General features: G+C 42.4%; 1 protein-coding gene and 1 long non-coding RNA gene across 6 annotated transcripts in view; one reads left to right on the top strand and one right to left on the bottom strand.

The window, feature by feature from the left end:
* Positions 1–25,031, bottom strand: part of babam2 (BRISC and BRCA1 A complex member 2) — a 199,180-nt gene that overhangs the window by 15,202 nt on the left and 158,947 nt on the right. For all 5 annotated transcript variants that reach the window (XM_041188715.1, XM_041188713.1, XM_041188716.1 and 2 more), the window contains 3 exons: positions 15,374–15,473; positions 10,304–10,374; positions 7,589–7,671 (listed from right to left, as the gene is read on the bottom strand). In XM_041188715.1, coding sequence (XP_041044649.1) covers positions 7,589–7,671; positions 10,304–10,374; positions 15,374–15,473 — 254 coding nt within the window. The remainder of the gene's footprint in view (positions 1–7,588; positions 7,672–10,303; positions 10,375–15,373; positions 15,474–25,031) is intronic.
* The window catches only part of LOC121278372, a 39,154-nt gene that overhangs the window by 3,807 nt on the left and 10,316 nt on the right, over positions 1–25,031 (top strand). The window contains exon 2 of the long non-coding RNA XR_005943122.1: positions 372–547. This is a non-coding gene — a long non-coding RNA (uncharacterized LOC121278372). The remainder of the gene's footprint in view (positions 1–371; positions 548–25,031) is intronic.

The following is a 25,031-nucleotide window of genomic DNA, read 5'->3' as shown; positions in this document are numbered from 1 at the left end:
TATTTTCAACAGATCCTATTTTTGCCAACAGGGGAAGGGGTGGGAATGAATCACACGGGTGGGAAGCCTGAACTCAGCAGGGCCATTTGAAATTAGCATTGAGTTCAAAAGACCCCGTTTTCACTGTTCCAAATGCCTCAACTTGCAGTGTGGGAAATCACAAATTCATGGTATGGATGTTAACAGATTTTATCCTTCAAATGCATTTAAGTGTCACGAGGCTGGATTTTTGTGCCATTGTCGAGACTCTGGGGACCTTTAAAAATGGCAGATTAGTTAAAGGTTGTTAAATTAACAAGTGGGCTGTTGAGTTGAGTGGTCAGGTGATGCCCGAGGATGCTTTTCATTTGATTTTTCATCCTCACAAATAGGCAGAGGTGCCTGAAACAAGGTGCCATGTGGGACACCGGGATCTCCAGTGACAATAACCCAGTGGTTCAAGTCTTCTTCAGCTCGATGGCTATCGATGGCAGTGATTTCATGCTCTCTTCCAAATGCTGTCCAGAAGGAGTATTTCTGAAGTGCGGCTAAAGCCTGATTTGTACGGGTATGGTTGATAAGTACAAAATTCTGTCTCCATTTTCATTTGTAGGGGAAAGGGGCTGGGGTGAAAGTGTACATGTGCAGATTATGAGTTGGCTGGGCCATTTAAACTCAGTGCACAGGACAAGCAGACCAGAGTTTCACTCCAGGAACAGCATCAACCAACAGTATGTGCTCCACAACTTCACAGTGGAGATGTAAATACTTGCGAAGGGTGGATAAGGTATGTAGAACTGTCAAGCTGTCAAGTTATTTAAACCCCTGCCTGTGTCTCTGAGTTTTGTTGACATACACCTATCATTGTAGTATTATTGCTGGTTGACAACTTCCACAACCTACTGTTATCATGTTGGGGCTGTATGTTCACAGTTTAATTGACAGCTCCAAGTGGTTATTAAAGGATTAACTGTCTTTGTTGTAGGGTTATGAATACAAATGCTTGTTTTTATAAAGGATGACAAACTTGAAGGGATTTAAGTGCATTGAATGGGCTTTCATGAATGAAAGTGATTTTTCTTACATAGTGGAATCTGTAATAGATAGGATTTTATTTCTTTTCAGCATGGGTCCTGAGGCCTGACCATGTTGAATACTAGGCATGTAGGATACTAGGCATATTGGCATGGAGGGTATAAGGGCAAAGGGTGGTAGGGAGCATGGGTTGGCATGTATTGGCACAAGGACTATAAGGGGCCATGGGAATAAGTGGGGGGTCATGAATTGGCACTAAATTGGCATAAGGGCTAGAATGGTCTGTTGGAGGTAGGTGGAGGATCGTGGATTGCCATGGAGGGTAGCTCAGGTCAGGAAATTTCCAGACTCTGCAAAATTGATTTAAAGGGCTCCCTTAGCCCTAATTTTCGCTATGGGGAGGGGGCGGGATAGAGTTGGACCTGCTGACCCCAAAGCAGATTGTCGGCTGCTACAGACAGGCGAATGCCAAGGCAGGCTGGTTAGAAGGCTTGGTTTTCTAGAACTTCATCCCAGTTGTATAAAGGGCAGTTGTGTCCTCTAGACCACGCCCATCATATCCCCTTACCCCTACCTATCTCCATAGCTACTCACCAAGTATCCATTATGGGCAGACATCAGGAGCCATATGGAGATGAAAAATAATTAAATCTCTAACAATCTATTGCAATCCTCACGTATGTACACTTGACATGGAAATAAAACTCCCATTCAAAACTTTTAGAACCATAGAAAAGTTACAGTGCAGAAAGAGACTATTCAGCCATCATGTCTGTGCTGGCCAAAAAGAGAAAAATGAAACTAGCAGCTCATTTTAATCCCACTTTCCAGCATTGGTCCATAACCTTGCAGGTTACAGCACTTCAATGCAGATCCAGGTACCTTTTAATGAGTTGAGCATTTCAGCCTCAACCACCAACTTAGGCAGTGAATTCCAGACACCCACCACCCTCTTGGGTTAAAACATTTTTCCTCATGACCCATCTGATCCTTCTATCTATCACCTTAAATCTATGCGCCCTGGTAATTGACCCCTCAGCTAGGGGAGGCAAGTCTTTCCTGTCTACCCTATCTAGGCCCCTCATAATTTTGTGCGCCTCAATTAGGTCACCCCTTAGCTTTCTCTGTTCTAAGAGAAACAAGCTTAGTCTAAGCAATCTCTCCTCATGGCTCCAATTTTCAAGCCCTGGCAATATTCTCATAAATCTCCCCTGCACTCTCCCCAGGCAATTATGTCCTTCCTGTAATGTGGTGACCAGAACTGTACACAAAATTCCAGCTCTGGCCCAACCAGCATTTTATACAGTTTTAAATCCCATCAAGTGTTCCACCTATTAAAAACAAAGTTCTATTTACTAACCACATCAAAGACAGATAATTGTTTAATCTGACAGTTTAAGCCTGTTTTTTCATGTGTAAAGGGCTGGAGATTTTGAACAAAAATCTTAAGGTCACGGCCTGGATTTTCATCTTAGAGACAGGTAGCTGGAGTCGGGAAATTTCTCAGCTTGGCGTACCCACTTCAGGAATAAATGCCTTGAAAAGCATGATTTTTGTTATGGGGAGGCAGGCACGAGATGGATTCTGGCCCACCGCCCCCAGACACAGATTGGAGGTGGCCACAGGGGCTGCTGAATGCCAAGGCAGGCTAGTTAAAAGGCCCCCTCGGTTCTCTTGGACTTCATCCAGTTGCTTTGTTAAATATAAGGCCCTCTAACCTTCACCGCCCCCCCAGACACTTCACATGCCCCATCCATGGCAACTCATGCCAACCCATGCTCCCCACCCACCCCAATGTCCCTCATACCCTCCATGCCAACACATGCCCACCCACCCCAATGGTCCCCCATACCCTCCATGACAACCCAGGACCCTCCACCCATCTCCAACAGCCCCTTATAGCCCCTGTGCCAACATGGTGTTACACAATAAGTGCTTGTCATGGAAGAGCAAGTCCAAAACTAGTCTTTTACCTCAAGCATGTTTATTCTGAAGACAGCACTGCAGTGAAGCAAACTCTCCCAGCCCCTTCCACACCAGAATGTTTCAGCTGTACACATTTATAGGTGAGCCAACGCCCATGACCTGTTTTAACAATCCAATTGTCTAACCAATGTAAGTGCTATACAATGTAATTGCTAGTCAACAAGATGATTGTTATTGGACCTTGACAATATAATTACTGATACATTGACACTTAGTGCCAATTCATGAGTCCCCTGTCATCCCCATGAGATTGAGTCTCTACTTAACAAATAGCATGAGAGTAGAAAGGGGCAATATCGAAGGGAGAAACTTTGAGTGGGCTGTTAAACAATGAAAGATTAAAAAAGAAATATTTGATTGAAGAGATAGTGTCAAAGAGAAGAGAAAGGGTGTGATTTTGCCATAACAGTTATGGTGCCACTGGGGTTTGGTTCAGGCATGGTGAAAAATAGAGCCAGGCAAGGAGGCTTCAAAAAGGGGGAAGATGTCATCACTTATGTGTAAGGAAAACGTGATGGGAAAGAAAATTGAGTGGAGTGTAATACTGGCTGCTGATTTGCTATCTCCCAAGGCGAAGTACACCCCTTAGCTCTAAAAGATAGCTTTACAGAACTAATATAGTATACTGAATGACAAAATAAATAGGGGTGTGTTATTGAGAGTAGGATCTGTATTAGCACAAAGCCTATGAAACTTATCTGCAGAGTTTAATGATTATGAAAGTTGTGGTGAAAATTGGTGGTATTAAAAATGCAACTGTTGCACAAATCTTGAAAAGTTATCTTTTCAAACAATTTCAAAGATAGAAATCAAATTAGTTTTTCTGAACCAAAATGGTAGCTTTAGAATGTTACCTACCGAGAATTATGTTGTTTAAAATCATTTCTGTCCTTGGGTTATCAAGACTGTGGGTGTGCATAGATTCCTAAACTAGAAGCCTATTAGGAAATTCTCCAGCCCCACCTTAGTTTATCAGGTTCAAGGTAGTTTGCTGACGACATACTTTGCTAACAGGCAAACAAAGCAGAAGACAATTTAAAAGAGTCTTATACAAACTGTACAGTTTGTAAAAGAAAACCAAAATAGCACCAAAGGTTGTGTAGAATAAACAACAGTGATTTTAAAGTTAAACAGCAGAGAATTATACAAGGAAGTGAATGTTTGAGATACATAGGGCTGAATTTTCAATGAGTAGCGATGATTTGGGGGCCCTTTAAAAAGTGTAGGGGCAGGCTCCAATTCTGGGATTCCGAAACTCATTTCTGGGGTGCCTTTAAAGGATGCAGGCTGGTTCCTGTCAAAAGTTCACACCCAGCATTCCTGACCTGGCCAGCTCCACTGCTGAGATATGCATGTCCTACTCCATCGCAATTTTCATGAGAGTCAAGGCCAGGATTTTAAAGAGTTGTGGTTAATGGCCCCTCAGAAGAGTCGCAAAGCCTAGTCTGTACGAGGGGATCTTCTAAAAGGTGAGTTGCAAAGACAAGGCCCTCCACTGACACCCCCCTCCCACCAACCACCATGGCTCCTAAGCCAAGGTAAGGCCCCACAACCTATATAGCCCCTCCTGCCCCATTATGCTTGGCTGACAGTCTAGACATCCATTACTCTTGTTGAAACAGCTCTGCCCCAGAGAAAACATTGCTTGATTAACTCTGGCTCTTTGATCTCTGCGATCAATTTCACAATGTTCATTTACACAAGGTTAAGTGAATTTAAGAGTTTCTAGTTCTGTTATTGACACTTTAAAGGGTCTGGCTCATTGACACTTTTATTACCTTGTTGTGAAATGACTTTTTTTTAAACATAGTGGAAAGTAACGAATGAATAACTTTTATCGAGTTTTTTTTTACACATCCTACTATCACTATAGGGCTCATTGGTTCAATAAAGTATATAGTGGGTCAATGGGCATGGAGGTGCCATAGCTTAGTATAGGGTACATGAGGGGTGATGGAGGGGTGTGTGGAGTGCCATAGCTTGGCAAAGAGAGCATATATGAGACGATGGGGATTGGAGGGCCTTTGTGTTTTTATTTTAACTGGGATGAAGTCCCACAGGACTGTGATGGGCCTTTAAAACAGCACATCTCTGCACCCATCAGCCCCTGTGACTGCCTCTGAACTTCTTCTTGGATCAGCTGGCCTGACTCCAGCCTGCTCCCGCTCCCTGGCAATGAAGATCCTGCCTTTCCAGGAACTTTGCCCCAAGGCAGGCAGGCCAAGCTGGGAATTTTCCTGACTCCCACTCCCTGACTCTAGAATGAAAATTCAGGCCATAGTTTATAGCCATTGTTATCCTGACTAGATAAAAATATTCTGGTTTAGTACAAATGATTCCTGTGAAAGGAAAAAAAAAATGACAATTATGGTTACGATGATGTTGCACATGTATTGATTAGTAATACGCCTTAATTTGAGGGCAGGAATTGGGTTACTGAAGGCCAAAGCAGGGGCAAACCTTTTGCACAAAACAAGAAACTTTAACTCTTAATCTAATTAAGATTTCCAGGCACTGTCTCCCACCCAAAACCGAAGTTCACAAGGGCCTGGCTCCCTGGGACGCAAAGAAATGGTGCCGACAAAGATTAGAAATGAAGGCTGGGATGGAGAAGTGGAGAAATCCTAAAAGTCTGCAATAGTGGTAGCAAGCCTGGGCCAGGGGAAACCCAAGGTGTTCTTGTGGGGCCAGGAGAAGCACTCATTTAAAATTTGAAAAATATTAAATTTACCCAGGCATGCTGTGACCAGAATGCTGGTGCGTTGGAGACAATGTGACCAATAGCTGGACCTTGATTAAAACAGCATGATATTATTGGGATACACATGCTAGTTAAATATGGCCTCAGCTCTTCTGGGTGGCCTTCCTGTGTTTAATCTCAGGCTAGTTAAAATGCTAGCAGCAACTCATGACAAATTCCTTGCCATGCTGTTCTTCACTGTGTAAGATGGGGTGTAGGGAAAATGTGCTATCTCATGAATCCAGAGTGGTAAATCATCCTGATTCCAGTGTGGAATACTCAGAGGCAACTTGTTTCACAAACCTGGGCTAGGTCTATAAGCCTAGTGCTTTGTTAAAGCAGATTTTTAAAACGCTTAGCTATGTTCTGTTAAAATTTATCAGCTGGACATGAATATACATATAGAACTCCACTAGCATAAAGCAGGTACTGCCAGATTAGAATTAACTCTGTTGCCAGTCTTAGACTGGTGGCTCTACATTTTAAGCACAGCCTTGAACAGTAAATATTGTCCAGTTCCAGAATGGTCCTGGCCTTAAATACAGACAGTTTGTGTAAAACGGTAATTTCTAAATTACTGAATTGTTCACTTCTTTATTCCAAATAGAAACCTAGGTACAAAACCGCAACAGTTTTTTTAACAACATAACAAATTATTCCTCTGCTTATAAAAACAGAAAGTGCTGCAAAGACTCAGCAGGTCTGGCAGCATCTGTGAAGAGAGAAACAAAGTTAATGTTTTGAGTCCAATATGACTCTTTGGAACTGAGTTGGACTTATCTTGGATTTGAAATGTTAACGGGCTCCCTACCGATTTTTTAATAGCTTTTGAGCAATGGGTGGGTGGGAAAGGGGACAAAAGGAAGATCTGTGATAAGGTAGAAGACAGGTGGATTTGAATTAAAAAATATATATTTTACATAATAGGAAGCAAATTAACTGTTTACTGAAATTTTATGATTGGGCTAAGAACTTTTGTTTCAGAGCCATAAAATAAATACTATAGGTGCTGGAAATCTGAAGTAAAAACAGAAAATACTTAGCAGGTCTGGCAGTATCTTTCAATTAGGCACTTTACAACCTTCTGGACTCAATATTTGTTGAGATCACCAATTTCAGACTGTAATCTCTGTCTCTATTTTGTTTCCTTTTCTTCACATGTTTCGGTTTTTCTCTTACTTTTGCTTTCAGACAGCAGCACACCTGCTCGAGGCACATCTTTTGTTTCTTAGCTTTTTTTTTGTTCCATCACCATTTCCTTTGACTCTTTAAGATTAACTCTTCTGTCATTTAATCCCTCTTGTCTTCCACCCTATCACAGATCTTCCTTTTGTCTCTTTTCCCACCTACCCTTTGCTCAAAACCTATTACATGTTTATTTTTTTTCAGTTGTAATGAAAAGTCATTGACCTGAAATACTGAGCTGGGTTTTACAGGGCACCATATTCCTCGTCCCCCGCTGACTGAAAATGCAGTAGGGAGCCCGGCCACCAAAAAGCTGACTGCCCCACAGCCGTTTTAAGTTAGAAACAACATTAATCTCCTAAAATCGAGACTTCTGCCCCCATCTGGGGAGGAAGTCAGCTTTAGAGAGCTGCCGCCTAATCTGATTACACCAATGTGATTGTACCTACACCACATGGACTGCAGCGATTCAAGGAGATGCCTCACTACCACCTTCTCTAGGGCAATTGAGGATGGGCAATAAATGCTGGCCTAATCAATGATGCCCACATCCCATGAAAGAACAAAAAGGATTGGCATCCTTTGGCACAAAATTTTGAAGCAACTCCAGCATTGCTAAAAACTCAAAATCACATGCAAGTTTTCCATATAAAAAATACTTACTATGGACTAAAAAACAAAAGTCCTTCCACATTAGTAATAACGTAAGTTTGGTAAATCCTTCAGCATCATACTCCACAACACCTCTGGAAAAGAAAAGGAAAATTAGTACCACTGAATCAAAACAATATAAAGGGTGCAAAATAGATTTACAAGGATGACACAAGAATTGTGAGGTTATACCACCAGTACAGGATGTGGAAAACTGAGGAGTGACCTAATAAATGACTTTAAAATTATGAAAGATTTTGGCAAGTAGACTCAGGGAGCAGGAGTTTTAGATTCAACTGGGGTCAGGAATAAAGGCAGCCAGAGGTATGGTGGGGGTGGGGGTTGGGGTGGGGGTGTTTGGCGGGGGGGGGGGGGGGGGGGGGGGGGGGGGTGGGGGTAGGCTGGGCAGACTTATAGGGCTACCTGCCCATAGCCAACTGAACTAATTAAAGACTCATTGAAACCTGTTGTGGGAAACTGGCTAGAATTTTAAAGTTCACCTCAAGGTCCCCACAAGACGGTGTGGGACAGCACAGCTGCCCGGAGATGGCCTCCCAGTGCCAGGCTGGAGGACCAGATCTCCAGGCAGACTCTGGGGACAGCCCTATGGCCAATAATTAGCTAATTCGGGGAAGAAAAAAATCACAGATGAGTGACTATTTTCCACACAGCGCATGTTTTGACCCTGATGCTGGACTCCTAAAGCCACAGGAAAATGCTTCTCAGAGAATGTGTTTCCACTTGTGGGCAAGCACAAAACTAGAGGCCATCAATATAAGACAGTCACAAAGAAATCAAACTGGGAATTCAGAAAAAAACTTCTTTACACAGAAAGTGATGAGAATGTGGAACTCAGGCATAGGTGCGGCAAATAGTATAGATGCATTTAAGAGAAAACTAGATAAGCAATGTGAGGAAGAAGAGAATAAACATTTACGCTGATTGAGTTAGATGTGGAAGGATGGGAGGCGGTCAAGTGGAACATTAAACACTAGCATATGCTGCTTGGGATGAATGGCTTGTTTCTGTGCAGTATAGTCTATGCAATTCTATTTAATAATCATAGTTTGTACATAATGTAAGGAAATGACATTCAGAATATAAATAAAGCTCTATTTTACACCATTTTAAAAATTCAATTTATATAGTAATATAGTGGCAGAACTATAAATGGTAGGAAATTAACGAACCATAGGGAAAGATTTCCTCTCTCTACAGTTTATAGCAAAATATTTATAATTAACATGCTTATAACATCAATACACCTATACATGGCAATAAACTCTCACCTGATTATATGTAACCCACATGGTCAAATTAAGTACTGACACTTTGGTTTACAAATCCAGCCAGATAGGCAGCTAGATTTTCTTTAACTTGGTAAAAAGTTAACTTCCTTTTCAATGAACACGATGCTTCCATTCGAAGAATGCACTCTGTGAAATGTGGTGTTTTACTAATTGCTTAAGGAAAATTCTTTACAAGCTACAAACTTATGGGACTGAATTTTACAACCCACCCCACTGGTGTATTTGAAAGCGGGGAGCTCATAAAGCAGGTGACCAGCCCGCTGGACACGGGACAGACTTCCAGGTGGTGGTGTTCCCATGTCTCTGCTGCCCTTGTCCTCCTAGATGGTAGAGGTTGTGGGTTTGGAAGGTACTGTCTAAGGAGCCTTGGTGAATTCCTGCAGTGCATCTTGTAGATGGTGCACACTGCTGCCACTGTGCATTGGTGGTGGAGGGGGTGAATGTTTGTGGATGGAGTGCCAATCAAGCGGGCTGCTTTTTCCCTGGATGGTGTGGAGCTTCTTGAGTGTTGTTGGAGCTGCACTCATCCAGGCAAGTGGAGAGTATTCCATCACACTCCTGATTTGTGCCTTGAAGATGGTGGACAGGCTTTGAGGAGTCAGGAGGTGAGTTACCTGCCACAGGATTCCTAGCCTCTGACCTGCCCTTGTAGCCACAGTATATATATGGTTAGTCCAATTCAGCTTCCGGTCTATGGTAACCCTAGGATGTTGATAGTGGGGGATTCAGCGATGGTAATGCCATTGATTGTCAAGGGGTGATGGTTAGATTGTCTCTTGTTGGAGATGGTCATTGTCTGGCACTTGTGTGACATGAATGTTGCTTGCCACTTGTCAGCCCAAGTCTGGATATTGTCCATGTCTTGCTGCATTTGGACATGGACACTGAGAAGTTGTGAATGGTGCTGAACATTGTGTAATCATCAGCAAACATCCCCACTTCTGATCTTGAGCAGCAGGACTGCTGTTCAGTGTTCCAGCTGCTATTTGGCACCTAGCCCCAACAGAAGTTTTTCTAGAGGCATTAATAATGCACAGACATGGCAATGCTTCTGGGGCAGATTATCAAGCACAATGGACATCAAGTGCTCTATAGGTCTTCATGGTTATCCTTCTATTTTTCAAATGTTCAAGGACATGAAGGAGGAGGGGGAAAAGGAGGAGGAGGAGAAGTTGTTAGAGTGAGAAGGAGAAAGGGGAAGTGGAGAAGGATGGGATCAGAATATTGCATTATCAGCTCCTGTAGGACAATAATTTGGTCTGATTTTGGGTATTCTATACCTTTACAAAAATGATATGGAAATCAAGGTGAAAGTATTTTCCATTCTGGCTGTTATTTGTCCCTTTTCTCACAATTATAAAGTCTTTGCTTAGATTATCCTGTTGGAACAATTAATGGAATCCAAATATAAACTTACGTTCCAAAGTGACTCAGAAAAGCTGCAATGTACTCTCTTCGCCTGTGGTAACCCTGAATGATATACTGCACCTTGGGTTAAATAAAGCAAAAACAAATGTAAATCAAAATAGTTAATATATTAACAAGACAAATGAGGATGTCATTTCAAACTCAGAGATATGGTACATTATTTGAAGCAAGATATTAGAGAGCCCTTTTAAGATTTATATCCATTCCATGCTTTATTGTCTGTGTTTTTAAAACTTGCTGTGCTCACTGCGATGGGCAATGTTAGTGTGGGAGAATAGTACTTCTTCATTTTGCATGTTCTCAGACTCTCTGTTTTAATTGGAAAGAAACTCAAGGGAGAGTGGTGGCGGGGCTGGGGGAGTGGTGTGGGGTGTGTGAGGGGCCGTGTGGCAGTGTGTTGAAGTCTAGGTGTTTTTGTTAATGGGTGAGGTAGATTAAGCATCCCCCTAAATTTAAATTGGAATTTTTTTTAAAAAAAGCATACAGGTAGAAAATAACCATTCTCAAGGAAGATTACATACTAGAATATTATCCCTACACACCACAGTACTGGATATGTGGAACATATTCTAAATAAAAGCAGTTGATTAACTTATTTAGAAAAAATATAGATTTGTGTAACAAAAGGATTGAAGTTAGTGAGGGCAAGTATAGTCAAAAATGATTAAACACTCATGAAGTTTCTGGCTGCTACCATACTAACCAAGATAAAGGATATTGTAAAGTAGGTGGGCATTAGTATGATGGCTTAGTTCCACAGGTTAGTAAGGTAGTAACAAGAGGATAAGTTTATGATAAACTACAAGAAAAATTGGTGCACAAGTCTTTGAATGTGGATTTGCTGCTCAAACTATTGTTTGAATATTGAATTTATAAATTCCTTTTTAACAAAAGATAATAAAAGATATGAAGGCGTGAGCAGGAAAGTGAGATTAGAATAAGAGGCTCATGTGGAGAAAAACAACATTTCAATCATACTGCACAGATGAGAAGCAAATGCTTCCACTTCAGCAATTAATTTCTGCATATTTTTAAAAAATATTCATTCTTGGAATTTTTTTTATTCAGTGACGGGACATCCATAAGTGCCCTTGAGAAACTGACTGGCTAGGCAATTTCAGATGACATTTTAAGAGTCAAAGACATTGCTGTGGATCGAGAATCACATGTCAGCCAGGCCATGTGAGGACAGCAGATTTTCTTCCCTAAGGTGAACCAATTGACAATGGTTTCATGGTCATCATTAGACTTTTAATTCCAGGCTTCTTTTTTTAAATTCAAATTCCACCACCATCCAGATTCAAACCCAGGTCTCCAGAACATTACCTTAGGTCCCTGGATTACTAGTCCAGTGACAATACCGCTACGCCACTGCAAGGCTTGTATTTATTACCCATCCCTAGTTCCCTTATGGTGGTGCATCTTCATCTTGAATCATAGAGTCATGGAGGTCTACAGCACAGAAAAAGGCCCTTGGGCCCATTGTGTTTGCGCCAGTCAAACAAGTACTTAACTATTCTAATCTCATTTTCCAGCACTAGGCCCATAGCCTTATATGCCATGGCATCGCAAGCGCGCAACCAAATACTTCTTAAATGTTATGAGGGTTTCTGCCTCTACCACCCTTTCAGGCAGCAAGTTCCAGATTCCCACCACCCTCTGGATGAAAAAATTCTTCCTCACATCCTCTCTAAACCTCCTGCCTCATACCTTAAATCTATGCCCCCTGGTTTTGATCCCTCCACCAAAGGGAAACGTTCCTTCCTGTCTATTCTATCTATCCCTCATAATTTTATTAACCTCAATCATGTCCCTCCTCAATCTCCTCTGCTCCAGGAAAATAACCCCAGTCTATCCAATCTCTTCTCATAACTAAAACTCTCCAGCCCAGGCAACATCCTGGTAAATCTCCTCTGCACTCTCTCTAGTGCAATCACATCCTTCCTATAATGTGGATTCCAGAACTGCATGCAATACTCTAGCTGTGGCCTAACCAGCATTTTATACAGTTCCAGCATAACCTCCCTGCTCTTATGTTCTATGCCTTGGCTAATAAAGGCGAGTATCCCATATGCCTTCTTAACCACCTTAACTACCTGTCCCGCTACCTTAAGGGACTGGTGGACATGCACACCAAAGTCCCCCTGATTCTCGGTACTTCCCAGGGTCCTACCATTCATTGTGTATTCCTGTGCCTTGTTTGTTCTGCCCAAGTGCATCACCTCACACTTATCCAGGTTAAATTCCATTTGCCGCAGATCAGCCCATCTATATCCCCTTGTAATCCAAGGCTATCCTCCTCACTATTTACCACCCCACCAATTTTTGTGTCATCCGTGAACTTACTGATCAACCCTCCTACATTCAAATCTAAATCATTTATATATACCACAAACAGCAAGGGACCCAGCACTGATCCCTGTGGAACTCCACTGAATATAGGCATCCAGTCACAAAAACACCTCTCAACTATCACCCTCTGCTTCCTGCCAATTTTGGATCCAATTTGCCAAATTGCCCCGTATCCCAAGGGCTCTTACCTTCATTATCTGTCTCCCTTGTGGGACCTTATCAAAAGCCTTGCTGAAGTCCAAACAGACTATGTCAAATGCACTGCCCTCATCTACACACCTGGTCATCTCTTCGAAAAATTCAATCAAATTGGTCAGACATGACCTCCCCTTAACAAAACCATGCTGACTGTCCTTGATTAATCCCTGCCTCTTCAAGTGTAGATTAATTCTGTCCCTCAGAATTGCTTCCAATAGTTTCCCCACTACTGAGGTTAGACTGACTGGCCTGTCGTTCTCTGGTTTATCCCTTCCTCCCTTCCTGAATAACGGTACCACATTGGCTGTCCTCAAGTCATCTGGCACCTCTCCTGTGGCCAGGGAGGTATTGAAAATTATTGCCAGCGCCCCTGCTATCTCCTCCCTTGCCTCACTCAATAGCCTGGGATACATTTAATCCGGGCCTGGAGATTTATCTACTTTTAAGCCTGCCAGACCAGTTAGATCCTCCTCCCTTTCTATGCTAATTTCTTTAATTATATCAAGTCCTTCTGCCTGATTTCCATATCCACGTCGTCCCTCTCACTTATGAACACCGACATAAAGCATCTCTGGAGTCTTTGTAGGTTTCCTTCCCTAACGGAAATTTGTGAACGCATTGGATTTTTACAACAGTTATGGTCACTTGTACTGCTACCTGCTTTTTAGGAACAATAATTATTTATTTCTAGCGAATCCTCCTACTTAATTTACCTCTATCCAGAAAGCATTGTTTTGAAGGTTTTTTCTGGGCAGTATTTGAGCAAAATTAAAAACATCTTCAAAAAAAGTCTTATCTTCACTGAGTTTATCTTCATTTATAAGACAAAAACAAATCATGGAAAGGAGTACTTTTAGAATGTGCATTCCTGTAAACAACTTGTGCTATTCCTGTAGGATCTGTTCATTTCAAATTTCAGTCATCCAAAGTGAGATTATCCTTTTAAGTACTTTGGGCAGAATTTTCTGTTCCAGAGACTAAGTCCGGTGGCAGAAGCGGAAGTTGGAGTGACTTCCGCTGGATAGTGAGGGGGCTGAATATGAGAGACCTTGTGCTGTTCAGCTAATTAATTATGCAGCCACGAGGAGCACATCGAATATTGTGGCAGGGCAGGCAGGAAGTGGCCCGCCCTGCTGTCATTTGATAAGCTCCAACGCCTGAGCACCATATTTGAATGGCACCTGGATAGCCATTCACTCTTTCACTCGGCTCCTTGACTGCCCCCAGTCCTGCCTCTGTCTCACCCCTCCCCTGTGCTCAGCCTTGTCACAGCTTGTGTGACAGGCAGCTGATACCTCTTAGTGATAGTGCAAAAGCAAGACGGAAATGGGCCCTATTAACCTGAAAGTCCAGGAAGAAGTCTACCATGCCAGGTGCACACCACTTATGTACAGTTGTGAAAGTGAATGTTCCATATGCCCGCTGGCGAGGTGCATAATTTGGAGAGGGGAAAAGGTTCTGGTATGTTGGGCTTTTAATGAGCATTTGTAAGATACAAATGGGGTTCCCGTGGGACACTTGATCTGCCTTTAAGCTGCCATGAAAGTTGCGTGAACAAGATTCCAAACTAATTTTCTAACTTTGGGAAACTGATTTTTGGCCTCCTGTCAAAGCTTGCTCACCCAATGCCATGATTCCTACTACTGGCAAGAGTGGAAATTTCTGCCCTAACTACTGTTTAAGTAGTTTTCTACTGACATTCATTTTGACTATTTATCTCAACTAGAACATCTATTGTAGACAGTCTTTCATCTTATCTTCCCTGACTGGCCTTAAACCTATATTTGTGTAGCATGAAAGCACACTGATGGCACAAATCATTTTCCAGATGACTGGAGTTTAAATATCTACATAGTAAGTTCCTAATTTTAATCACATTGTTTACTATGTGGTGCTGAACACAGACCAGATGATTATCAACAGAGCAACATTACTTTTGTGATTGGTTACTGAGTGGTGCTAGCAGAGCCTGTGGTCCTTAGGAATTGCTTGGGAAATGTAAAAGGAAGGAAGGGTTAATACATACACAATGTTAAATGCAAATGGATCTCAGAGGCTAAAAGTGAACTAATAATATTGCATAAGCCCTAATAATTTCTTCTATGGTTGGTTCTATACATTCAGCATGTGGTTTCCAATAGTAACAATCATCAAAGAATACAAGGCTGTATTGCAATTGTTTTTCATATGCAAATTAATGCATGAGAAAATATGTTACAACTTATGTACTTATTGATATCCAGCACATGGATACAAATAACTATCACTGTTTTGTTTAGCAAAAAAGATCTGTTTGGGAGAAATTGAAGTCTAAACTAAGACCAAATCACAGGCCAGCCAACAGCCTACAAAAACCAAAAACAATTGTTCCTTGACTTCTGTTCTTGAACTTTTCAGCCTACTGTAGGAGATAGTTCCAACTGAATGTGTTTAAACACTCTTTACTGTGTACATTCTAAGATAGACTACAACTGAGTAACGAACTGAATCTTATTTTTCTTAGTGTTACCTTATTGGTGAGTAATTGGCAAACTTGTGGCACGTAATCAATGAGACAGCCACCACTTGGAAATGGTGGGATATGGAGAGCAGAGGTCCCACCAAGTGCACTGTAAGGGGATAAGAAAAAAAATTCTCTAAATTAAAATTTCAAAACAGGGCATATTATTATGGAATAACTCATGTAAAAATCATCACAAACAAATCCAAAATTAGGGATAGTTCACCCCAAAAGAAACCAAAGCTTGATTCTCCTCAAGTGGTTTGACTCTGAACTGTGTGAAGTAAAAGTAGCTAGCAATTATCAAATTTATATTGGTTCAAAAGTCTCTGATGCTACTTTGTGTGATTCAACAAGCGACATTGGTGTTCACATTTTTTATCTGTATATAGCCTGAATTTCTTCCAGCTTGTAAAGACTAGCTCTTCAAAGCACCTTTTGCCATAAAGAGATTGTCACTTTTAACAACATTGAGAATTTTGTTTTATATCGCTGTAGCAAACATATTCCTTGATACTACTGAATGCTGTTGATTCAATGGGATGTGTACAATGTTTTCACATTTTAATTCTGTTTTGTTTGGTAAATCTAGATTATGACCTATATTTGAATGAGGCGAAACCTGTTCCCATGTTTTTTTATGATTGATGTTTTGATAAAGATAAAAGGCCTTGTAACAGTAAAATTGGATACAACTGTGTTTTTTATATGTAATTCTATTGTTTTTCAATCAAAAAATTCAGCATGAAGCTGTCATAATTCTGCTCAACACAAATTCCCTCCTGGTCTAATGGAAAGTGAAACATAGTGACACACATCTCGTAGTAAACTTGCCCTGTACTGTTTGGAAATTGAAACTGATACAGATAGTTGAAGAAACAGAAAACAACTCCCAATAAATTATTAGTAGCAAAATGAAAAGAAATCCCCAAATTTTCTAAGGAAAATACCCAAAAAGTATGAAGGAACACATAACAAAGGCAAAAAAGTACCATGATTAAACAACGTATGAGAAAAGCAAAGGAAATTAGCTGCGATAGAGCCAAATGTGGAAAACCCACAGCTCTCCCCAAGAGTCCACAAGGAGACAAACGAATGAGTTCTAAATGAAGCTATATATGCAAACTCACATCATCTTATTCAAGAATACTACCAATGTTCCCTTTAAGCTATGCAGCCATTTGGACACGTAAGTCATGCATAAACCTGAAAGTTCCTGCAAATTCCATGCCGTCAGTCTCCTTAAATTATTGTGCACGTGTGTCCAAACAAAAATATTGAAGGGCCTGCACAACTAATCAAATTGTCTGCATACTACAAAAAAAATTAGAGGTTATGTTGCCTATCATCACCCTAAGAAAACCAATTCTAAGCATACCATCTGGAATCAGTACCTTTATTTCTCATTCATAGGATGTAGCCCAGCATTTACTATCCATCCCTGACTGCCCTTAAGGCGGCAAGAAGGTGGCTAGCCTCTTTCTTATGCTGCTGCAGTCCATGTGGCATAGGTACACACACTGCGTTGCCAGGGAGTTTATTCTAGGAACTTGACCCAGTGATGAAGGAATGGCAATAAATTTCCAAGTCAGGGTGGTGTGTGGCTTGGAGGGGAACTGCAGGTGGTGGTGTTCCCATGTGTCTGCTGCCCTTGCTCTTCTAGGTGGTAGAGGTAGCAGGTTTGGAAGATGCTGTCGAAGGAGCCATGGCGAGTTCCTGCAGTGCATCTTGGAAATGGTACACATTGCTGCCATTGTGTGACAATGTGGAAGAAATGAATGTTTGAGGTGGTGGATGGGGCGCTGCTCAAGTGGGCTTGCTTTGTCCTGGATGGCGTTGAGCTTCTTGAGTGTTGTTGGCGATGCACTCGTCCAGGCAAGTGGAGAGTATTCTATCGCACTGCTGACTTGTGCCTTGTAGATAGATGGTGGACAGACTTTTGGGAAGTCATGAGGTGAATTACTCACCATAGAATACCGAGCTCTGACCTGCTCTTGAGGCACAGTATTTATATGGCTGGTCCAGTTAAGTATCCAGTCAATGGTAAGCCCCAAGATGTTGATGGTGGGGGGATTCAGCATTGGCAATGCTTTGAATGTTAAAGGAAAATAGTTAACTTCTCTATGGTGATGGCCATAACTTGGAACAAGTGTGGTGTGAATGTGACTTGCCTCTGATCAAGTTTGTATCTTGTCCAGGCCTTGCTGCATGTGGGTATGGACTGGTTCAGCGACTGAGGAGTTGTAAATGGTAGTGAACACTGTGGCATTTTCAGCTAACACCTCCACTTCTGACCTTATGATGGAGGGAAAGTCATTGATATAGAAGCTGAAAATGGTTGGGCCTTAGACACTACCCTGAGGAACTCCTGCGGTGATGTCCTGAGGCTGAGATGATTAGCCTCCAATAACCATTAGCCACCTTCCTTTGTGCTAGGTTTGACGCCTACTGGTGGAGAGCTTTCCCCAATTCCCATTGACTCCAGTTTTGCCAGGGCTCCTTGAGTCAAATGTTGCCTTGATGTCAAGGGCACCCACTATCACCTTAATCACTTGAAGTCAGTTCTTTTGCCAATATTTGGACCAAGGTGGTAATGAGTTCTGGAGCGGAGTGGCCCTGATGAGCATCGCTGAGCAGGTTATTGCTGAGTCAGTGCCACTTGATGGCACTGTCGATTACATTTTCCATCACTTTGCTGATGATTAAAAGTGGACTGATGCAGCAGTAATTGACCAAATTGGATGTATCCTTTTTTTTTTGCAGACAGGACATATTTGGGCAAGTTTCCACATTGTTGGGTAGATGTCACTGTTGTAGCTGTACAGCTAGGCTATGGGCATGCCTAGTTCTGAAGCACAAGTTTTTAGTATTACCGCCTGTACGTTGCCAGAGCCCATAGGCTTTGCTGTATCCAGTGCATTCAGCCATTTACTGCTACAACGTGGACTGAGTTAATTGGTTGAAGACTGGCACCTGTGATGCCAGGGACCTCAGGGGCCCGAGATGGATCATCCACCTGACACTTTAGGCTGAAGATGGGGGCAAATGCTTCAGCCCTGTCTTTGGCACTGATGTGCTGGGCTCCCCCATCATTGAGGATGTGGATGTTTGTAGACCCTCCTCCTTTGGTTAGTTATTTAACTATCCACCACATTTATGCATGGATGTGGCAAGACCGCATACTTTGATCTCATTCGTTGGTTGTGGGATCACTTTGTTCTTTCAATAGTATGCTGTTTTTACCGATTAGCATGCATGTGGCACTGTGTTGTACCTTCACCAGGTTGGCACCTCATTTTTAGGTATAGCTGGTAATGCTCCTGTCATGCTATCCTGCGCTCCTCATTGAACCAGGGTTGCTCCTCTGGCTTGATGGATGGTATAGTGCAGGATATACCGCCCATCAGGTTACAGACTGTGAACAAATAAAATTCTGCTGCTGTTTATGGCTTAAACTGCCACAAGGACGTCCAGTTTTGACTTGCTGGATCTGTTCTGAACTTAGCAGAGTGTAAGAGCCACACAACACCACTGAGAGTATCCTCAGTGTGAAGGCAGAACTTCGTCTCCACAAAGACTGTGTGATGGTCATTCCTACGAATAGTATTATGGACAGGTGCATCTATGTCAGGTAGACTGGTGAGGACAAGATCAAGTAGGTTTCTCTTTCTTGTTGGCTCTCTCACCAAAAATCTGTCTTATCTTATGACTTGAACATATCCAATGGCTCAGCCTCCACAGCTCTCTGGGGTAGGGAATTCAAAAGATTCATGACCCTTTAAGAAATTCCTCCTCATCTCAGTCTTAAATAGGTGACTCCTTATTTCTAGATTTCCACCCTTTCAGCATCTACCCTGTCAAGTCCTCTAAGAATCTTTTTGATTTTAAACTCATGCCTTTGCACCATCTGTCTCTTTCTTCTAAATTTCAATGAGTTTAGGTTCAACTTCTCCTCATAAGGCAACCCCTTCATCCCAGGAATCAATCTATTGAACTTCTCTGAACTGCCTCCAACGCCAGTATATTACTGTAATAAATATTTACTGTATGGCAGGTCAGCTCGGCCGAGTGGAAAGTCATGGACGCACCATGTGTCCTCGATAAACACATCTGCAGGAAGCATCGCATAGAAACATTGAAACATGAAAAAAAGGAGCAGGTGTAGGTCATTCGACCCTTCATGTCTGCTCCACCGTTCAAGACGATCATGGCTGATCCTCTATCTCAACGTCATACTCCTGCGCTCTCCCCATCCCCTTGATGCCTTTAGAGTCCAGAAACCTATCTATTTCCTTCTTAAATATATTCAATGACTTGGCCTCCACAGCCTTCTGTGGTACAGAATTCCATAGGATCACCACACTCTAAGTGAAGAAGTTTCTCCTCATCTCAGTCCTAAATGGTCTACTCCATATCCTGAGACTGTGACCCCTTGTTCCAGACCTCCCAGCCAGAGGAAACATCATCCCTGTATCTAATCTGTCCATTCCTGTCAGGATTTTGTGTGTTTCAATGAGATCTCCTCTCATTCTTCTAAACTCCAGTGAGTACAGGTCTAGTTGCCCAATCTCTCATCAGACAATCCTGTCATCCCAGGAATCAGTCTAGTGAACCTTCAGTGCACTCCCTGTATGGCAAGTATATCCTTTCTTAGGTAAGGAGACCAAAACTGCATACAATGATCCAGGTGTGGTCTCACCAAGGCCCTGTACAGCTGCAGTAAGACATCCTTGCTCCTGAACTCAAGTCATCTCACAATGAAGGCCAACATACTATGTGCCTTCTTAATTGCTTACTGCACCTGCAAGCTTGCTTTCAGTGATTGGTGTACAAGACACCCAGGTCCCTTTATACATCAACATTTCCCAATCTATCACCATTTAAATAATACTCTGCCATTCTGTTCTTCCTACTGAAGTGGATAACTTCACACTTATCCACATTATACTGCATCTGCCATGTATTTGTCCACTCACTCAACCTGTCTAAATCACCTTGAAGCCTCTTAACACCCTCCTTATAGCTTACATTCCCACCATGTTTTGTATCATCAGCAAATTTGGAAATATTACATTTGGTTCCTTCATCCAAATCACTGATATATATTGTGAATATCTGAGGCCCAAGCACTGATCCCTGCAGTACCCTGCTAGCCACTGCCTGCCACTCCAAAAAAGACCCATTTAGTCCTACTCTCTCTTACCTGTCTGCTAACCAATTCTCAATCCATGTCAATATATTACCCACAATCCCATGTGCTTTAATTTTACACACTAACCTCTTATGTGGGACTTTATCAAAAGCTTTCTGAAAATCCAAATGTACCACATCCACCGGTTCTCCCTTATCTATTCCGCTGGTTATGTCCTCAAAAGACTCCAGTAGGTTTGTCAAACATGATTTCCCTTTCACCGGCTGCAGAAGCTTGAGCTCCAGGTTTCGGAACTCCAGCAGAGGCTGGAGTCACTGTTGTGCATCCGTGAGACAGAGAGCTATGTGGATAGCATGTTTAGCGAGGTGGTCACGCAGCAGGTTAGGAGCATGCAGGCAGAGAGGGAATGGGTGACTGCCAGGCAGTCTAAAAGTACCAGACAGGCTGTGCAAGAGTCCCCTGAGACTCCCCCTTCTGGGGGAGAGTGAACAGCCAGAGGTTGTGGTCCACATTGGTACCAGTGAAACATAGGAAATGGGATGAGATTCTGAAAATAGGTTTTAGGGAGTTAGGAAGGAAATTAAAAAGCAGGACCTCCAATACAGTAATCTCAGGGTTACTTCCAGTGCCACATGCTAGTGAGCAGAGGAATAGGAGGATTAAATGATTGAACACATGGCTGGAGAATTGGTGTAGTAGGGAGGGCATCAGCTTTCTGAGGCACTGGAACTGGTTCTGGGGCAGGTGGGACCTGAACAAGATGGACAGGTTACACCTTAGTAGGATCGTTACTAACATCTTCGCAGGGAAATTTGAGAGTGCTATTGGGAAGGGTTTAAACTATCTGAGTGGTAGCTCAAATTGGAAGGAAGTAAAGCTAGTAACAAAAGGTAGAAAAGTAGCAAGCGAAATTAGAAGGCAGGTGAAACAAAGGTGAACATCATCTGGGCTTTAGAATGCAGAATAATGTTAGGAAGGCAACGTTAAGGGCACTCTACCTGAAACAGACAGCATTTGCAACAAGGTAGATGATTTGAAGACACAAGTAGAGGTAAATGGGTATGATCTAACTGCCATTGTGAAAACAAGCCTACAGGGTGACCAAGACTGAGAACCAAAGATTCAAGGATATTCAACATTTAGGGAGGACAGGCAAAAAGGAAAAAGAGGTGGTGTTGCGCTGATAATAAGGGATGGGATCAGTGCTTTAGTAAGGGAGGATCTCAGATTGGAAGGACGAAATGTGGAATTTGTTTGGGTGGAACTAAGAAACAGCAAGGGACAATAAACATTGATAGGAGTTGTTTATAGCCACCTAATGGTAGTGTGGGGCATGGTATTAATCAGGAGAATAGAGAAGCATGTAATACAGTAATCATGGGTGACTACAATCTGCATATTGACTGGGTAAATCTAATGAGCACTAACGCTGCAGAGGACGAGTTTCTGGAGTGTTACGGGTGCTTTTCTAGAATAGCATATTGAGGAACTGACTGGAGAACATGCTATTTTAGATCAAGTATTATGTAACGAGAAAGGGCTTATTAATGATCATGTTGTAAAAGAACCTTTAGGGATGAGTGACCATAATATGATAGAATTTTCCATTTTGTTTGAATGTGAGGTAGCCCAATCTGAAGTCAGGGTGTTAAATTTGAACAAAGGAAAACATGAAGGTATGAGGGGAAAATTGGCTGAGGTGGATTGGGAAAATACATTAAAGGATATGATGGCACATAGGCAATGGATAGTCTTAAAAAAATTATTCCATAGTTTACAGCAATTATACTCCTTCAAGGCACAAAAACCTAAAAGGAAAAGTCAGTCAACTATGGCTAACAAAGGAAATGAAGGATTGTATAAGATTGAAAGAAAAGGCCCATAAGGTTGTCAGAAATAGCAGGTAAGGTGTTCCCCCTGGTTGGGAGTCTAGAACCAGGGGATACAATTTCAAATTAAGGGGGAAAGCCACTTAGGAACGAGACAAGGAGAATTTTTTTAAACTCAGGGTTGTGAATCCTTGGTGTTGTCTACCCCAGAGGGCTGTGGAAGCTCAGTCATTGCGTGTGTTTAAAGCAGAGATTGACAGACTTCTAAATACCAATGACACAAAGGGATATGGGGATAGTGTAGCAAAAAAGGCATTGAAGTGGATGATCAGCAATGCCATACTGAATGACAGAGCAAGTTTGATGGGTTGAATGGCCTACTCCTGCTCCTATGTTCCTATTCTTCTACAGCTACTGTTGTCCTAGACGAGCACCTGTGCAGGAAGTGTCACCAGCTGCAAAACCTTAAACTCTAGGTTTTGGAGCTCGAGCAGTAGCTGGAGTTCCTGTGGTACATCTGCGAGGCTGAGAGCTACATGGATAACATGTTCAGAGAGTTGGTCACACTGCGGCTTAGGAGCCCCAATGCAGAATGGGAATGGGTCCCATTTGCTAATCGGTTTTCCATTTTGTATTCTGGTGGTTCCTCAGAGGACAGCAATCAGAGGCCAGGTTTGTGACACCACAGGTCGCTCTGCTGTACAGGAGGGAGAAGAGGGCAACAGCATTAGTGATAGCACATTCATTAGTTAGGGGAACAGACACACATTTCTGTGGCTGCAGGCATGACTCTAGGATGGTATGTTGCCTCCCTGGTGCCAGGGTCAAAGATGTCACAGAACGGCTACAGGGCATTCTTGTGGAGGAGAGTGATCAACCAGAGGTTGTGCTCCACGTTGGTACCAATGACTTAGGACCTCATCCCCTTTCCTACCTAAGAGAAGATATTAGGGAGTTAGGAAGGAAATTGAAAAGCACGGCTTCTAAAGCAGTAACCTCAGGATTACTCTCAGTCCCACATGCAAGTGAGTATAGGAATAGAAGATTAGAGCAATTGAACACATAGCTGTAAAGCTGGCGTAGGAGGAAGGGCATCAGATTTCAGAAGCCAGGGAGGAATAGTGGATGCTCTGAGGATCATGGTCCTCATTAGACACAGGCAAGGTTCCAAAGAATTGGAGGTCTGCAAGCATTGTACCAATATTCAAAAAGGGTGCAAGCCATAGGCCAGAAAATTATAGCCCAGTCAGTCTGACTTTGATGACAGGATAAACTGTCACTTAGAAAGGCACAGGTTGATTAGGAATAGTCAGCATGGCTTTGTTAGGGGAAGATCATGTCGTACTAACTTAATTGAATTTTTTGAGGAAGTAACAAGGAGGATCGATAAGGATAATGCACTGGATATTGTCTACATGGATTTTAATAAGACATTTGACAAGGTCCCACATGGCAGACAGGTCAGAAAAGTGAGATCCCATGGGATACAGGGGAAGGTGGTGAGTGGGATCCAAAATTGGCTTAGTGACAGGAAATGGTTGATGGATGATTTTACGAATGGAAAGCGGTTTCCAGTGGCTTTCCACAGGGCTCAGTGTTGGGGCCCTTGCTGTTTTGTTGTATATATTAACGATTTGGACTTAAATGTGGGAGGCATGATTGGGAAATTTGCAAATGCCAAAAAAATTGGTGTGTGGTTGATAGTGAAGAAGATAGCTGTTGTCTCCAGAATGATATCAACCGTTTGGTTGAGAGGGCAGAAAATGGCAAATGGAATTCAATCAGGAAAAGTGTAATGCATTTGGGGAGGGAAAACAAAGCAAGGAAATACTCAATAAGTGGGAAGATATTGAGAGAGGTTGAGGAAGTGAGAGACTTTGGAGTGCATGCCCACAGGTCCCTGAAAGTGGCAGGGCAGGCAGATAAGGTGGTAAAGAAAGCATATGGAATGCTTTCCTTTATTGGACAAGGTACTGAGTACAAAAGCAGAGATGTAATAATGGAACTGTACAAAATGCTGGTTAGGCCACAGCTGGAATTTTGTGTACAGTTATGGTTATCACACTACAGGAAAGACATAACTGCTCTGCAGAGAGTACAGAGATTTACATGAATGTTGGCAGGGATGGAAAATTGCAGCTATGAGCAAAGATTGGATAGGCTAGGGTCATTTTCCTTAGAACACAAGAGGCTGAGCGGTAATCCAACTGAGGTGTATAAAATTATGAGGGGCCTAGATAGGGCAGACAAGAAAGACCCATTTTCCCTAGCTGATGGGTCAATTACCAGGGGCCATAGATTTAAGGTCCCCCAAGAGGGTTGACGGGCGTCTGGAATTCGCTGCCTAAATTGGTGGTTGAGGCGTTCAACTCATTTCAAAGGTACCTGGATCTGCACCTGAAGTGCTCTAACCTGCAAGGCTATGGACCAGGTGCCGGAAAGTGGAATTAAAAATGAGCTGCTAGTTTCTTTTTTTCTCTTTTTTCGGCCAGTGCAGACGTGATAGGCTGAATGGCCTCTATCTGCGCCGTCACTTTTCTATGGTTCTAAATAAGGAAATCAAAACTGTACCCAGTACTCGAGGTGTGATTTCACCAGCTCCCTGTACAAATGTAACAAGATTTCTCTAGTTTTATACTCCATCTGCCTTGCTAGAAAGGCCAATATTCCATTTGCCTTCCTAATT

The sequence above is a fragment of the Carcharodon carcharias genome, chromosome 5 (assembly GCF_017639515.1).
Source record: "Carcharodon carcharias isolate sCarCar2 chromosome 5, sCarCar2.pri, whole genome shotgun sequence".
Taxonomy (NCBI): Eukaryota; Metazoa; Chordata; class Chondrichthyes; order Lamniformes; family Lamnidae; genus Carcharodon; species Carcharodon carcharias.
This window is presented reverse-complemented; position numbering and strand designations above follow the sequence as displayed.